At 43.1% G+C, this 17,470-nt stretch overlaps 1 protein-coding gene across 1 annotated transcript in view; it reads left to right on the top strand.

Annotated features, from left to right (window-relative positions):
• Nucleotides 1-17,470, top strand: part of TMTC1 (transmembrane O-mannosyltransferase targeting cadherins 1) — a 142,958-nt gene that overhangs the window by 17,899 nt on the left and 107,589 nt on the right. The window contains exons 4-5 of the mRNA XM_081212029.1: nt 4,941-5,117; nt 6,559-6,765. Coding sequence (XP_081068155.1) covers nt 4,941-5,117; nt 6,559-6,765 — 384 coding nt within the window. The remainder of the gene's footprint in view (nt 1-4,940; nt 5,118-6,558; nt 6,766-17,470) is intronic.

The raw sequence follows: 17,470 nt of genomic DNA, 5'->3' as shown, positions 1-17,470 counted from the left end.
GGAGCAAGCTGGATCTCTTAAGGAAAGGGTCAAGCCATCCTGCTGCTTCTGTGCTCAGTGCCCCCTCCACTGAGTTGCCTTTTCTTTAATTAAAACAAAGGATGAGGGTGGGAAGCACCTGCTTTTTCCAGAGATGTTAACTGCTGTCCTGGTTATATGGTACGGTACCATTTTGGGGGTGTGGAAAACTGCCCTGTATCATCAGTGCCTGTGGAGCAGAGAGAGGAAAAACCCATTTAGAGTTTCTTAAGCACTGTGAAGAATGCATAGAGCTCTCGCACAGGCAGACTTCCCTCTTCATTCCAGCTGTGGGGGAAGACCTGTGCAAGCATCCCTTTGCACATACAGAGCCTTCTGCCTCAGTGAATCTGGGAAGGTCTTTGGGTCACTCAGGTGCCAGATGTGGCCTGGAATTCTAGCAGTGAGAGAGACAGGAAGCAAAGCCTGCTCCCAGGGGAAATGGTGGGACGACGACGACAACAACAACAACAACAAAAACCTCTCCTTGGAATTGTGCCTACAAATCACGGCATAGACAAAAGTGTGGATAAACTCTCAGCTAGGCTCGTCCTTTCCTTAAATTGTTTCCATTCCAACCAATTATTATAAGAACTGCTATTTAACTGCTATTTAAAGCCTTCTCGGTTTCCCCATCCCACCCCTCTTCCCTCAGCATCCTTTTTTCCTTTTGCTCTCTGCCTTTCAGATTGTAATGCCTGCGGGTCTTGCTTCCTCTGATTATATGCAAGCCACTTTGTGAGCCTTTATGGCTGGGCAGTGGGGCTACACATATTTAAACAAGTTAGATAAACAAATTCCACATCGGCATGGAACTGTTGTGTAGAATCACGCCACTCGCCTGAGACCCTTGCGTCTGTGGCTGAATTGGCTACATGATGAAATATCTAATAATCCCACTGAAGTGAAGGGTATTACATAGTTAAATAAATGAGTCCTGTAATTACTGCGAATGCTTCACAGAATCTCTGCTGTAAGCAACGAATCACAATTTGCATGCTCTTAAAACTATTTGTTTGCAGGCACTTAACAACAATGAAGACAAACGGCTTGCAGAGTGCTTACTCCCTTTTAAAAGCTTTTTTACTTTTAACATCAAACACGATTGTGGTCAAGTTTCTAAATCTTTCCAGCGTATATAGAGAGACTCAGTGTCTTTGATGGGGATTCAGTTACTCTGTTAAAGTCTCACGCAAAACGTGCATTGTCTTAAGAGTTTAGAGAAGCTGAGCTGAAATCGGATGGGGATGAGTTCACTGAACATTTTCACATCCTTTGAAAAGTGTCCCCACTTTCCGCAATTGAGAGTCGCTTTAAAAGGGCTTCAAAGGCTCCTTCAGTAATGGTTTGTGTGGGCTCAAAATGTCATTCCAAGACCTCAGCAACTAGGCCAGTCTTCTGTTGATGGGAGCATTCAGATGTATGTTCGGTTACTCTTTAAAAAACTCTGGAGCACAACAGGTGAGCTATTTGTCTTCATAGTTTATAGAAAGGAGCTGAAATCGGGTGTACATGTGAATGTGGCAGGAAGGCAGGGGGAAGGAGTGCAGGGACATGGGAAGTTGCCTTATACTGAGTCAGACACTTGGGCCCATCTAACTCAGTATTGTCTGCACTGACTAACAGCAACTCTCCCATTTCAGGAAGGACATCTCTCCCAGCCCTACCTGGAGATGCTTGGGGAGTGAACTTGTGAACATCTGCATGCAGAGCAGATGCTCTTCTGCTGCAGCACATCTGCTCCCCCCCATCCCCCGGATTTCCAGATTAGCCCAATGATGTCTCCCGTCCTCTGGAATTGGATTGTGAGAGTGGTGGTTCTGTTACCACACCAGGGGTGCAACAGGACCAGGAATGTTTGCATGGCGCCCAAAGAACCAGGCAAAGCTCATTCTGTTGCTGCATTGTACTGGGAGCATAACAAGCAATAAAACTGCCTCTGTAGCACAGTACAAGAAGACAGGTAGCCTTGTCTGGTTGTCTTGGCAATGCAGGGAGGAGTTCCTTCACAGTGAAGCAGCCTTTCATCGTTTACCCTTTGCTGGTGATACCAGGTCGCCCAATCCAATTGTCTACATAGCCCTTTGAATTGTGCTGTCATCTCCCTTCCTCACTACGTGATCCCTGATTTTGTCCTTAACCCTTCCATCTCATGATGTCACCTGTATCATTCCATCTATTTCCAGTGTTGAGAGGTGAGTGCTGATCCGCACGTAACCAGAGTAGTACCACCCATGTACAAAAAGGGTGGATTAGCAGGCTTGGGAGAATGCCAGGGTCTGCAGAAACACAAAACACTATTAGAAACTCCCTCCCTGCCATGGAAGGGCCGTACCTCAGTGATAGAGAATCTGCAGAACACCCCAGATTTAATCCTTGGCATCTCCAAGTGGAGCTGAGAATTTCTCCAGCCCGAAACCCCAGAGAGCCACTGATAGTTATTGTAGAAAATACTAAGCTAGGTGGACAAATGGCTTGACTTGGTATAAGGCAGCTTCCTATGTTGTTCCTGTGTTCTTGGGAAATCCCAAGGCAGCCTAATGATGACTGAGCATATTTGGTGAGTGCAGAATGTTGACTGACTAATGAAGGAGACAAAAGAATGGGAAAGGGTGGTGGAGAAAGAATGGAGCAGAATATGCCTGGAATAGGGCGGCTGTGGCTAAAATGCTGAACTGGGACAGTCTATGCTGCAACATTATGTTGATGGTCCCTTTTGTTCTGTACTAAAAACTTAAACGTATAGGGCGGGATTCACCTAACCAGCCCCAGCAGCTCCACCCCCAAAAATGGCTCTAGTGGGGTTGGGAGAACCCCCAGAATAGCAGGCAGAGGAGGAGAGGGGGATTGCTCCATCTGGCAAGCTGCAATGCTTGTGCAAATGAAACAATTGGAAGAGTGCAGTATTAAATCCCACGCTTTGTTTCTGACCACCCCTAGATGTTCACATTGCTAAAGGTAAAGGTAAAGGGACCCCTGACCATTAGGTCCAGTCGTGGCTGACTCTGGGGTTGCAGCGCTCATCTCGCTTTATTGGCCGAGAGAGCCGGCGTACAGCTTCCGGGTCATGTGGCCAGCATGACTAAACCGCTTCTGGTGAACCAGAGCAGCGCACGGAAACGCCGTTTACCTTCCCGCCAGCACTTTGACATGCTTTTGAACTGCTAGGTTGGCAGGAATTCACATTGCTAACACCATCCTAAATAGACCACAGAAGTTTCTATAAATGAAAGAAGCTGTTGCAAACCCTTATTGTCCTTTGTTCCAGGAAATGTCATTGGAATAAAGTTAGTGGCGGTCAGTTTATATTGTATTTCCGTCAGGAAATGCTTCCACTGGGTGGGGGCTCTCTAAGGAAGGGCTACAGGGACACGCTAGATTTCTGATATGGAATTGAAAAGCTGTCGTAAGCCATGAATTTCTCTGAATGCAAATAGGGGCATCGTTCTACCCTTAACATCTCTATGATGAAAGCCCCATAGACCTGCCAGTTTGGCATTTGTAGTGACAACCAATTTAGGTTAAGTATAGGAAGTGACAATAAAGATTATACTGGGACATAGAAATCTGCCTTATTAAATCAAGTCAGACAGTTTGTCCCTCTTGCCCAGTATTGTCCCCTCTGAATTGGCAGAAACTATTTAGGTTCTCAGACAGAGCTATCTCCCAGTACCTGTTCCCTGGTGCTTTTTAACTGAGGATGCTATGGATTGAAGCCTTAAACTTGGACCCTGATGGCTGTGTTCTACCTTCACTGTTCTGAGTACCACTTGGGAGGGAACTGCAGGTGGAGAGAGTGCTGTTGTGTTAAGGTCCAGGTTTTGGGATCGGGTTGGTCACTGCAAGAACAGGCTGCTAAACGAGATGGGCCAGTGGCGTGATGCTGTAGGCTCTTATGTTCTAATGACCTTCTGCATGCAAAGCATGTGTTCCACCACTGAACTGTGGTGCCCATAGGTGCCCATAGGGCAAAAGGGACGTGGTCTCCCACTTCCCCTTGGTGAACCATACTCTTTGGATCTCCCAAGATTCTAGCACTTGTGGAACATGAGATGTGAGGCTAAATAGCCTTATCCATGCATTCAAATAGCATATGTAGTCATGTGGAGGGGCGGGGAACTGCACATACAGTACAAGCCACACCCCCACTGCCCTTACTTGTTGTAGTTTAACCTTAGGTCAGGGGAAGATGATCAGTTCCCAAGAATGAATATCCCCCTGCTTCCTTTTTGGACCAAATACAATTTGGAAGCTCAAGTGGCCTTAATTGTACAGTTACCTGTATTCCAACAACAGGAAGGCTTGGGCTGGAGAGCAATTCCTAGCTCACATGTACACAACTGTTTGGTGCCAAGGTATATCTTGGGTAGGCACCAGTTCATGGGAATCCATAGGAATTTTTTGGAGATGGGGGCAAGGTAAAACACTGAAAACAGGCTGGTTTCTCACGAAAAATTGGATGAATAGTGCCTGTACAATGGTAGTGGAGAGGGAAATACGTGGGCAAATGTAATTACACAATAGGGCTATTGTGTAGTTGCATTTGCCCAATATGTGATTGCATTTGCCCATATTCTTCCCACCTATTGTCCATTGTTGATTGTATGCTCCTTGGGGGAGGAAAGACATGTGCATGCTGTCTGTGTAACTCTATAAGGAACCATATGTCGTCTCTTCCTTTTACAATAACTTCCTTTTTTGCCCATTCTTCTTTTTGCCTTATCGCTCTGCTTATTTAACAGAAGCACATTGTTGTTTTTCAACTTTGCTGATGCAGACAGTCTTGTTTATTAACTGTGTACTAGGGAGGGGGTTTTATAACTTAAGGGAATGAAATCTGCTTAATGGACAAATAGGAAGCAAAATGCATTTGCCGTTTGTTTTTTTGAAGTAATTTCTTCCATTTCCATTCTGCCTTGCAGGAGTGTGGATCAGCTTTATGTTGGGGAACATTTCCCCCCCACTGCCTCCCCCTCCTTTTTGCTGCTTAGTTTATTTCTTGGGACCTGTGCAATGCTGGTGAAGGAAACTGGGATCACCGTGTTTGGTGTTTGCCTGGTGTATGATGGCTTCTTGCTTTCTCAAAATAGACTCAGAATGTAAGTAAACATAACTTGCATGTTTAAGTGTTTTGGCTATATCTATCTTGCATAGAAGCACGCAAAATGTACCAGCTCATAAATACATTCAGTACATGAGCGTCCACAGTGGGGTGACATGGGGCAGTTGTCCCCGCTGGATCAGCCAGAATTTCCAGATTCCCAGCTTTCATTTTTTTAAAACAGGAAGTTTCTGGTATTTGTAAAACTTGAGATATGAGGCAAGTGCTTCCACTAGTCCAATGGGGCTTCCCCCTTTCACGCTTTGTGCACTCCCCCAATGTCCCTCCCCAGTTGGTTCTAAGGGTTGTCGAGAGAACCCCTAGAACAACACAGGATGGGGGGAGGAAATAAATGGTTAGTGTTGAACTGGGTCCAAATAAATTTGGGTTCAAATCCCTACCTAACCACACATAGTTTCTGAGTCACCTTGGTCAGTCACTGTCTCACTGCCATACCTCCCTCACTAGCTTGTTGTGAGAATAAAGGTTTTGGGTGGCTGGGGGTGGGGAAACCATCTATGCTGTCCCAAGCTACCTGGAAGAAAATATTAGCTAATTTTCACAGTGTTTCCATTTGGACAGAATCATCCCTAAAAACCTTAGAACTTGGTTGTCTGATATGTATTTAGGACTGTTCAGTGAAAATCTTTCTTTCCTTCCACTGCTTTCCTAGATGGGCTCCCTGCATTGACAGATGCTAACTATTGTGTTTTATTGCTTCGATAACATTATATAGCTGCCGCATCTGTATTGTAGAGCTTCCAGGAATTAGGCTGTGTGGCCCAGGTGTGGCACAACTTTATATCCGCGCTAACGTTATCCAGCATGAGTGCTGCAGTTTATAGTGCTCAGTATTTTATGTCTGTACTTCTTCCCTGGCACTCTTTATTGAGATGGATTTCTCCATCCAAATAAAGTAACCTAGTTACGCTGATAACAACACTTAAGATCGATAATGGAAACAGCACCAACAGCTGCAACAGACATCAAGCCATTAGAGCAGCAGCAAATGTACAAGCTACAGCGAATCATAAAGTATATAATTGTATACATACGCATTTGTAAATTTATATTAAAGTGAATTAAATTTTTGCTGGGTTGTGGTCAGCTAAGCTCCACTCAGACCCACTGGAATTAATGGACACTCGTTAGTAGCACTGACATTGAACACAAGCCTGTTTCATAGAACTGCCAATTATTTATCGCAGGTGTGGGGAATGTTCATGTATTTGATCCCTTTCTGCGATTCATTTTCAGCCATAGAGAATGACTCAGAGGAGCACTCTTGTCACGGTGTCTGAGAAATGATATTGGGTGTGGGATCATCCTAACACTGCTTTTCACACAGGTGGAACTAAATAAATGCTGTAGGTAGCCCCCGCTCGATGTACGTGGAAACCTGTCTGTTAATAAAAAGCTTCGATTCCTCTCTCAATTAGGAAAAACGGAGGGGTGCACCAGAAGATTCCCCGCCCTCCTTCAGCTTCTCTACACGCTTCGTTACAATTTCCGTCATCCAGCAGGGAAAATGGGAAGCACCGCGTGGCTCACAAGGGGACGTGGAACTCCTGCCACCCGGCATCGCCTGAAGAACAGCAGCACAACGGCCTTTCTGTCTTGAGCAAAGTTGTGAGGGCTGTGCTAAGGTACTATATTCAAGCAAATGTTTGGAACTTGGAAGTGCACCCAGCTGCTTTTATCAGAATAGCAGGTGAACATGGGTTTGTGTGAACCTGCCCCATACCTTGCCTTTTGTTCATTTGGCCTAGTCTTCGCCAGCCTGATGTTGGTGGACTCCCAACTCTCCTCATCCCCAGGCAGCATGGCCCAATGGTTTGGGGAGGGATGAATCTTGTCAACTTTGCTTTCTCTCTGTTTCCCATTTTCCCAGTCTTAAGTTTAGCTCTCCGCACTTTTGCACCAGTTTACAATTTTGTTTAAAAGTCCGAATAAAAATTCATATACATTTTCTTGCGCATTTAATCTAAAATACACATTTTTTGTATAGTGTTTTGCCCAACACACACATTTTTGCAAGCAATATAATGCGGTTTTGTACGTCATTTTCACCGATGTAGGAAATTTTGTGTGCGCTTACCCCTAATAATATGCTTTTTGTGCACATTTATTGTTTTCAAAACTGCAATGCAAAATTTGAAGAGGTGCAAATTTTGAAGGGGAGCTGCATTTTGGTTTGTGTTCTGGTTAGAGAAGTGCCAGTTAGATTTGCATTAAAATGTGAGCCAGACTGATTTATCCCCCATCGTCAATCAGGGATGAAGGGAGTCTCAAGGGTGCCCCGTTGGAGAAACGTGCTCTTAGGTCATTTGGGTCTATTCTGACTGGCAGTGGCTGTCTAGGGTCATAGGCAGAGGTCTCTCTCATTGCCTCCTACCTAAGCCTTGGTACCTGGAGATGCCAGGCATGGGTTCTACCACTGAATTGTGGCTCTCCTACACAGCATAACCTAGTTTCCTTTCTTCCCTCTGTTTTGCAGGGGAGCCAACATGTCCCAGTGCAGTTTCACCAGCATACCTAGCTTTCAAGTCAATGTGGTATTTGGGGTGAGGACCATTTAGCAGGTTGCACTTTAAGGGTAGCGCAACTGGTTCAGCCACATCGGGTGCCGTGCTGCAGGGGGCGCCACAACAATGCTGTAGAATGGAGCCAAGAGGCCAGGGGATGCCAAATTTTAGAGTTGCATAGGGCACCTCTGAAATTTGAGAGCCCAAAGTCTGCCACTGCAGTTAGGGCCCTATCCTGCAGAGATGAGTAAAGCAACTTCCCCTAGGTTGTGTCACTAAATGGCAACTTGCGAACAGGAAATAAGGGCTTTGTGTTACTTCTGTTTTTCCTCTCTGGGTGGAGCACAGCGTCCTTCTACTAAGGATTTATGTGTATTGCTTGCTAAGTTTCCTTACCCATCTGCTGGTAATTGAGTTGTGAATAAGTCTTATTAGCCATTATCCCTTTTTAATCCCTCCTTAATAGGGCACAGTGCTGTTAATTGGATATGCTTGTTTCCTGGTGTTGTGTTTCATTTGCCAGGTGATCTTTTCCTTGAAACGCTGGACTTGTTGATTAGGGTAGTGACTACTGCGGTATAACCATGGGGCCAAACCATGTGTGGAGAGTTTGGCTAAGCAGCCATAGCAAAATAAAGCAAGGGTTTGTGCTACAAGTGTACAGCCAGGCAGACACTTCTGAAAGGAGTAATGTGACAAATTTCCAGGCCGCAGGGATGCAAACAGCCCTATAGATGCACTGATTTTACAGCGCATCTATAGCGTGTCTCTCTACAGCAGCCTTTTCTAGTCTGAAGTTTTGGGCCACAGCTCTTATCAGCCCCAGAGAAGCCAGGTGAAGATCTTTTTTACCCTGCCATACTTTTATGTTTTATGTTTCAGTGCATTCAGATCTGGTTACAAATAGTTTTCCCATTTGCTGGATTTTAGGCTGGTTTTTTTGTTAATTTTTATTATGGTCACTTTTTAGGCTTCTTTTTGGTACTGTCTTATGTTGCACTGTGAGTTTTTATATCATTTTTGTATTGTGATTGTTTTACTGATTGAATTGTATTTGATTTTTTTTGTACATTGCCCAGTGGTCTTTGGTTGCTGGGAGGTCCAGAAATGTATTCTTAATTATCATTACAGACATAATGTACATTACAGGCATAACATTTTCTTATGTCCATGTGTTGGCAAGCTAGCCATACAAAGGAGTTAGCAGTTGGGCTCTCGATATAACCAGATTTCAGCATTTGTTCTGAAAGAGTTTCTGCATCCAGAAGTGGTACAGCTAATTTTGCTGATAAAACCCATGTAGTTCTGCTGTATGCTTATGCAAGATGTCAGCAATATCTGCTTCCTTGGGTCTTTGTGTTCTGGAGCAGTTAAGAAACAACTAGAAAAGTGTTAGGAACCATAACGCTCCAGGTGATCTATAATGTAGCTTTTGGCCTTTACTCAATATTTTGTAAAACAGTCAAACAAAAAAACCCTAATGATCCAATGCAAGTGTTTGTTTTTAATTACAAACTTGGTTGAATTTTGTTTTTAATTGCCAAACACAAAGTGTTGTCTTCCAAAGAGAAATATATGCACATATGTTAAGACTTTTATGCAGTCATCCACATGGCATCAAAACAAACTTGGAAAATCTTTTACATTACATTTTCATCTCACACCCGCAGGGTATACTTGTCTAAGGCGTTAAGATAATTTCTCCATAGTGGCTGCTGTGACTGAGACAGAATGGAGATTACTGTACTATTGTTAATAAACAATATAAACTGAGACCATACAGAGCCAAACCCAGCTTTCTTTGTTCATCCTCTTATCACCCACTGAACATTCAAAAAATCAAAACCAGCAATAAACTAAAAACACATCAGCATTCTAAATATCTCAGTAGGCTTGTCTAAACAAAAATGTTTTTAGCAGGCCCCGAAAAGAATACAGTGAAGGTGTCTGCCTGATATCAATAGGCAGGGAGTTCCATAGTGTCGATGGCACTACAATAATAGGTTGGTTTATTACAGGTATTGTGTGGCACCTGTAACAGTGCCAGTCGTGCAGGATCAATCCCATCAGGAACTCCAGTCTTTGCCTAGCACGAGATTCTGTGTTCTGCTATGCAAGGGAGTATGGTTAGGTTATTAATGTCTACTCAGCACTTTTATGAAGGCTTTTAAACTTGGTTGAGCACCTTTTTGAAACATTTCCCTTTATAAAAAAATAAAAGAAAACTATTCACCACCCTTTGAAAGACTGACATCTTTATGGAGGACTGCTCATAGTTAAATGTTGTATGGAAGAATGGTTTTCTAATGAGAACTAAAATTGAGAGAGAGGTAGGTTTAATTACCATTTTGTGATTTTATAAATCTCCCCTGGACATTCCTCCAATTATCAATTTGTAGTTAAGTTCTGCAAAGCCATGGTGAGTGCACTTGATATCCTCAACGTTTAATTTAACACGAAGCTAATAACCTGCTCTTGTCTTTTCTGTCTTGTAAGAAGTTATTTCTATTTATTACAACAGGGAGTTTGGGTTATGTGCAACTATGGAAGAGAGATGAAATTATCAAACTTGGAAAAATACTTTTGAAATTGCATGATCAAAACATCAAAAAAAATTGAGTGAATCAAAGATGGTTCAGATATTTGCAGTATCTCCATGTCAAATGTATTGTTTACTCAGATGTTAAAAATAACAGCTTGTTATTTGCAAGGCCCTAAACTAAACTTAAGGTCTATATAGTTAAATTAAAGCTATGGTTTTCCCAGTAGTGATGTATGGAAGTGAGAGCTGGACCATAACGAAGGCTGATCGCCTAAGAATTGATGCTTTTGAATTATGGTGCTGGAGGAGACTCTTGAGAGTCCCATGGACTCCAAGAAGATCAAACCTATCCATTCTGAAGGAAATCAGCCCTGAGTGCCCACTGGAAGGACAGATCCTGAAGCTGAGGCTCCAATACTTTGGCCACCTCATGAGAAGAGAAGACTCCCTGGAAAAGACCCTGATGTTAGGAAAGATTAGGGCACAAGGAGAAGGGGCCGACAGAGGACAAGATGGTTGGACAGTGTTCTCGAAGCTACCAGCATGAGTTTGACCAAACTGCGGGAGGCAGTGGAAGACAGGAGTGCCTGGCGTGCTCTGGTCCATGGGGTCACAAAGAGTCGGACATGACTAAACGACTAAACAGCAACAAAGTAAACTTGCAAATAAATCTACAAAAATTAGTAGTCCACAAAAAAAGTATAACTCACCTACTCTCACATACCTGTGTTAGTCATTTAAAGGGGAAAACCCACCTTGGCTTTTGAAAACCTTCCCCTACATAGTCACCTGGAACCTATTCTTGCCAAGTGAATTTACAAACTTCTGCTAATGAGATATGTGTGGTGGATTTTTTTTTGGGGGGGTAGCCTGTAATGTTTAATTTTTTAATCTATTAGACTGCTTTCATTGTAATCTTTACAGAAAGGCAGCATTCAGATGCAGTGAATGTAATTATTGGCAAATCCTTTAATGAGCTAAAAAGATATCTCTGATTAATTGGGCAGCAGATTAAAAAGAAACTAACATAATAACTTATTAAAATTGTAGATTTTCAAGAACTATATTAAGAAAGGCACTTAATCTTCTTTTTCTCTCATACACATTGTCTCTCCCCCTGCACCCCCCCAGCCCACACACAAAAGAAGAATGCCTTTTCTGAGATGGTGCCTAAAACAAAACATGTATACGTGACCTAAAAGCAAATTATACTTCTTGCTTCAGGTCTAGCTCCTTCCCAGGCTTTCTTCAAAGTGCTGGTCGTTATTTTGAAAGCTTTTAAAGTGGTTTAGGACCAAGATACTTAAAGAACAATCCCACCCCAGATAGGAATCTGCTTGTCAGCTAAGATAGGGGTGAGTAACCTGCAGCCTGACACCCTTTCATGTGTGTAGGAAGGAGGGAAACAGGGGGAAAGAGGGTGACAGAGATAAAGGGATAAATAGGCACCGCTGCAGTGGGAAGGTAAACGGCGTTTCCATGCGCTCTGGCAGTTGTCACAGTGTTCCATTGCTCCAGAAGCAGTTTAGCCATGCTGGCCACATGACCCGGAAAAGCTGTGTGCGGACAAACGCCGGCTCCCTTGGCCTGAAAGCAAAGATGAGTGCTGCACCCCATAGTTGAATTTGACTGGACTTAAACATCCAGGAGTCCTTTAGAGCCAGTGTGGTGGTTAAGAGCGGTAGACTCGTAATCTGGTGAACCGGGTTCGCGTCTCCGCTCCTCCACATGCAGCTGCTGGGTGACCTTGGGCTAGTCACACTTCTTTGAAGTCTCTCAGCCCCACTCACCTCACAGAGTGTTTGTTGTGGGGGGAGGAAGGGAAAGGAGAATGTTAGCCGCTTTGAGACTTCTTCGGGTAATGATAAAGCGGGATATCAAATCCAAACTCTTCCTCTTCTTCTTTACCTTTACCTGTGTTGGAAGCAGCTTTCTACAGGGTTTGTCCATTGGTCCATCTCACTCAGTACTGTCCGTCTTGACAGCTTTTCTGGGAAGATGCCAGGGATCGAACCTAGTATTTTCTGCTTGCAAAGCATTTGCTCTCCCATTGAAACACAGCCCTTTTCCATGGCATGCTGTGTTTGTTTTTAGAAGAGAACCCAATACAATCTTGTTGCTGTTCAGGGATTGTTGTGTCATCTGGGGCAGAAAGTGTTTCATTGTTTCCTAGATTTTATTTTATTTGGTGGGAATATCTCTACCCCACCCCACCCCATCTCAATCCTCCCAAAAGAACGGGAAATTTATCTTGAAAATTTGTGGCTTACATTAACATCATTGGATTCTTTCCTTGTTATAAAGTGCAGATTTATAGCAGGGAGTGGCTATTTTATTTTAAACGTAACCAGCAGACTACATAATAGGCCTTGCTGATCTATGAGGAGAGGGTTTTTACAAGCTCCGGTCAGGAAGTTAAATGTTGGAGGGCTCAAAGACAGCTGTCTCTATTTCATCGTTATTCCCTGCATTTGCAATTCAGCTGCGTTTGATGGATGCTGTGTGCACTTCCAAGGTCAATAGGACCAGATTGTTTACACTGGAGTTTTTTTGTATGGGTGCCAACACACACACACACAAGATGCTCTGATTCTTGCTCCTCTACTAATACCAGCCCCAGCAAAAAAAAAAAAAAAAAAAAAAAAGGCAGGAGAAAGAGATCTTGAAATGTTGGAGGAAGCAACACAGCTGTGAGCCGTTTTGCAATTAAAATTTCAAGACCCGCGATTTTTGCCACCAGATATTGCTGGCCAGAAATCAAATAGCAAGGAGGGCTCCACAGAGCATCTAACTCATCATCTGAATATATTATTTGAAGCATTGTCTAATATAGGGGGCGGGAAATCTGTGGCCTTCCAGATGTTTTTGGATGCCAACTCCCATCAGCCCCAGCCAGCGTGGCCAGTGATCCCTCAGTATTTGGAAAGCCGCAGGTTTCTCACTCCTAGTTTGACAGAAATTTGTCACAGGAACTTCTCTACGTTTTTTCAAAAAGTGAGTTGCGTCTCCTCGGTTGTCGTCTTCTTTGGCAATCACTCGTAGCTGAGTAAGATTGTCTTCCATGAACACGGTTTTAACAGTGAGTCTGTAAGTGATTGTGGAGGCCAATTCTGGATCCACATGTCTTTCCACAGTGGGGACATAGGTTTCCAGGTGGGAGTTGATCATGGTGAGGGGTTGCCAAGCGTGCCTTCCTCTTAGCACGTTTCTCCCTTTCGTCCTGAGTTCGAGTGTCTTCAAAGCCCATGACGCCTTTGGTAAAGGCTGTTCTCCAATTGGAGTGCTCCCAGGCCAGTGTCTCCCAGTGTTTAGAGTTGACAAAAATGTTTCTTGTGTATGTGTTACAGGTTCTTGGCACAGTCTTCTCACGGACCATCTAAAACTGTAGCTGCTTAAATAGTGAGGTGATGAGTTGGAGGCACATTTTTGTTCTTTTTTTGAGGATATGTTGGTGTTCCCCATAATAGGGAAGGGGGGAAATAGCAAAAATGGGCATTCCCTCTTACAATGGAAGCTAGACATTTGCTTATTAAATTTATTAATTCCTTCAATATTTCAAAAATATTTCAATATTTCTAAAAGGCTTCTGTGTCAAGGTTTTGATTTTTTAAAAGCATAATAGATTAATAGGTTAAAAGGCTGATGATCAAAGCCTTTTTAGTTGATTAATTAGTGGAGGCTGCTGTTCTAAATGCAGATGCAAGGGTATAAGTGGAACACAGGTGAAACCTAGACACATATAAAAAACAATGTGAATTTTTTTTTGAAAAATATATATTGAATTTGCCATAGCTCATCATCGCCACTTGTTGTCACATTTGTGTAATGCACTTTACAACACATTGAAAACGTTTTATTTGCAGCTGTATAGCTGAGTCCGCAGTGAGTCTTGTACAGTACACAAACACAAGCGTGCACTGAGTGAATCTGGCTCTTTTGACTGGAAATGTGGTCTTAAATGGTTAGAAAATATTTTCAGCTGTGGCTAAATTTGATCTTGGCCCCTAAACATTTAAATAACTGGCTATATTCTCCCAGTCCTGATGTTCGAGTTATCATTGTGTGCCCTCTGTTCTTCATGCCAGATAATGGAACAGAAGCAATTTCAATTGTATAGAAAAAGACCACCCACCAAGGGCATTTCCCTCTGTCCTTAATCCTGTCTCCTTCCACTTCATAAGCAGCCATCTTTGGATCCCATTTGTGTTCACTGGCTTAATTAAACCTCTTTCCCAGTGGCTTATTTCAGATACATATTAAATTTACATAAACACTTTCCAAAGTGCAAGCCTCAAGATTGTTTCCAGGCATAGAAACTAAGTTTTGGATCTGGTGGGAGGAAGAATTGACTCATAACATATAGAGAATACATAAGCCTATTATAGCTAGTAGGCGACTCAATAGGAAGCATTTCATTTCTTTTATTATAGGTATCTTTAATACAGTCTCCCAATCATATTTCTATGGCAATTAAACGGCATTACATGCAAATTTTGTGTGCAGTTCCAAACTTGCAAGATAGGACTATTACGAGAAAAGGCAATCAGGGGGATTGGACATCTTAAGCAAGAAGGAGTACTTCAGCACTTCGGGATTAAACTAATATCACAGGCATTTAAGAGTGCTTAACCTAGCCTGGGTTGTTCTTTCTCCATGCATGCAAACAAAGTAATGTTGGACCAGGACTTTCAAGACCCAATTCAAATTCCCACTCAGCTCTGAAGCTCACAGAGTGACCGTGGACTCCTCACTGTTTCTCACCCTCACTTCCCTCAGATGGTAGTTGTGAGGATAAAATAGGAGGAGACCCATGCAGAACACCCTGAACCCACTGAAATCAATTAGTAGCAGATTTAAGACCTAAGAAATTGTCGTTCTTTGCACAACATGCATTCTGTGGAATTCATGGCTTCTACAAAATAACTGATGGAGTCTAGCATAAAAGAAACTTAGAAGAATGAAAATCACAACAAAGCTTGATTTTGTACAGCAAGTCCTCAACTTGCACTCATTTAACTTGTGCACATTCATCTTTCTGCACCTGGCATTTTTTTAAAAAGGGGGTGGTTGTCAAGGAAAAAGAACTTTGGCAATCTCACCTGCCATTGAACCCAGTGTGTTTTGACTATACTAGTGACCCCTGGAACGTAACCCCTATGTACGTTGCAGGCTTATTGTGTGTGTGTGTGTGCATATTCATGCCATCAGTGTGCATAACACTTTACTGGAGTGCAATATGGCAGGTCTCTGCCCGAAGGAGTTTACAGTTTAATATACAAAGCAATGAAAATAACCGAGGAAGAGGGGGCAGGGATAGAATGTCTTGATTATTTCCCTGATACATGCTGTTGCTTTGTTATAGTTGAATACGAGAATTAAGGGATTGTACCAAAGGATTCAGAGAAAAAGATCTTGATAATTTTTTGATAATTTGAAGACAAGGGCTGTGAGTTTGTGCATATGTCTCACATGAACCTCTCCATATTTGATTTGATCTGCTTGCACTTCTCACCATTGTGTTAAAACTTTCACAACACAGTTCTTCTTAAGACCTCATATGGGATAGTTTATAGATAGTCTCTGAAGGTTCCCCATTGATCATTTATGAGGTAATGCTTTCCTTTTAGCTTGATGCCTCACTGGGAGTCAATTCTGAAAGCACTGACTTGGAGGAAAAAATGCTGTGTTGGAACCGGCTGTATATAGTGCTGGTCAAAATCTTCAAGGCGTTTTGCAGATTTGGCAGGTGATAGGGGTTTGGGAATCAGAAGTTTAACCCAACAACAGGATGGGGATTTTTCTGTGTAATGAGCTTGGGTGGAAAGGCTAAGGGAGCTGGCCATGTTCTGCCTAGAACCACAAGTAAAGGAAGGAAACCATAACACTAGACAAGGGGTGCTTGCAGACTGCCCCCCCCCCCTTTGCAGGTATGTTCTACAGCACCATTGGTCCATTGGTGGACCATTGGCTCATCTGGCTTAGTATTATCTACACAGACTGCCAGTGGTTTTCTGGGATTTCAGAAATGACCCACAGGTCTCTCTGGTAGGCCATTCTACAGCCTGAGTGTCATCAACTGAAAAGGCCTTCTCCCCAGTAGCCACTTTCCAGTATTCACTCAGGGAGAAGGGCATCTAAAGATGATCTCAAGGTCTGATTAGGCATGTTTGCGAGGAGGTGAACCTTAAGGAAGCAGGTTGTAAGCCTTACAGGTTTGGGAACATTTGGCTTTCCAGATGTTGGTGAACTACAGCTCCCATCATCCCTGGTCCATTGGCCATGCTGGCTAGGGTTGGTGGTAGTTGAAGGACCAAACCGCACCACTCCTGTTCTAACACATTTAGGTCTTTGAAGGTCAAACAGCGGATGTCCAACCCCAATATAAAGACTGGCTTGTTAAGTCTCTTTTATGATTCTTTGCCTGTTGGTTTGCTCTGTGCTGTGCAATCCAGATGTTGCAGCATGAAGGTTAATGGCCTCTGGAGATTAAGCTGCATCCTTTGGGGCTATTGCAGGATGATCACAGAAACCAGAAGGATGTTGCTAATCTCTTCAGCGGTGACTTTGAGACAGACTGGCACAATAGCATGACATGGAATGTTTGAGATTTGGGAACAAGCAAAGTATATCAGTGTTGTCCACTAACATGGTTCACAAGTGTGTGTCTTTGGGTCTTTTCATTAGTCATTGCACAGTTGTTTTGAGTTTCAGGTCTGTCCCTTCAAAATGCAAGCCACTGTTATGCTCATGGGTCTGCTGAGCCATTCTGCTGTTTTGGTTCCACCCCTGGGATTTTATAATGTGGATCAATGTGACCCCAGTCATCTCTCCTTTCTTTTGACCTGCTTGCTAAGGATAACGATGAGCATTGCTACTTGCGTCATTGCTATTCTTATATCTTAGAGCACATCTGCCTTTCAAATTGTAAACCACTTTTAAACTGGCTTACTGCTAATGACACTTGAATGCTCCACTATTGATTTGTTTTTCAGAGGGACTTGACAGAAGTTGAGGTCCCTGGTGGCTAAGGAAGAATTCTTGTTTCTTCCTTTTGTTTGTTGAGAAAACGAAACTTCCAACCCAGGTCGCATTCAGACTTGGGGACTATTGTGATAGTCTTCCTGATCATAATGCCTAGTGCATTATCTTTTCTAATGTTCCTTTCACATTGCAGTATCTGTTGTATTATGGAAATGTGGCTTTTCAACTGATATACAGGCATGCTGCACTGAATTTCATTCACAGCAGTGGGTGTGGTGTGACACAACAGCAAACATCATTGGG

Source organism: Podarcis bocagei, assembly GCF_964188305.1.
Source record: "Podarcis bocagei genome assembly, chromosome: 10".
In the NCBI taxonomy this organism is placed as follows: domain Eukaryota; kingdom Metazoa; phylum Chordata; class Lepidosauria; order Squamata; family Lacertidae; genus Podarcis; species Podarcis bocagei.
This window is presented reverse-complemented; position numbering and strand designations above follow the sequence as displayed.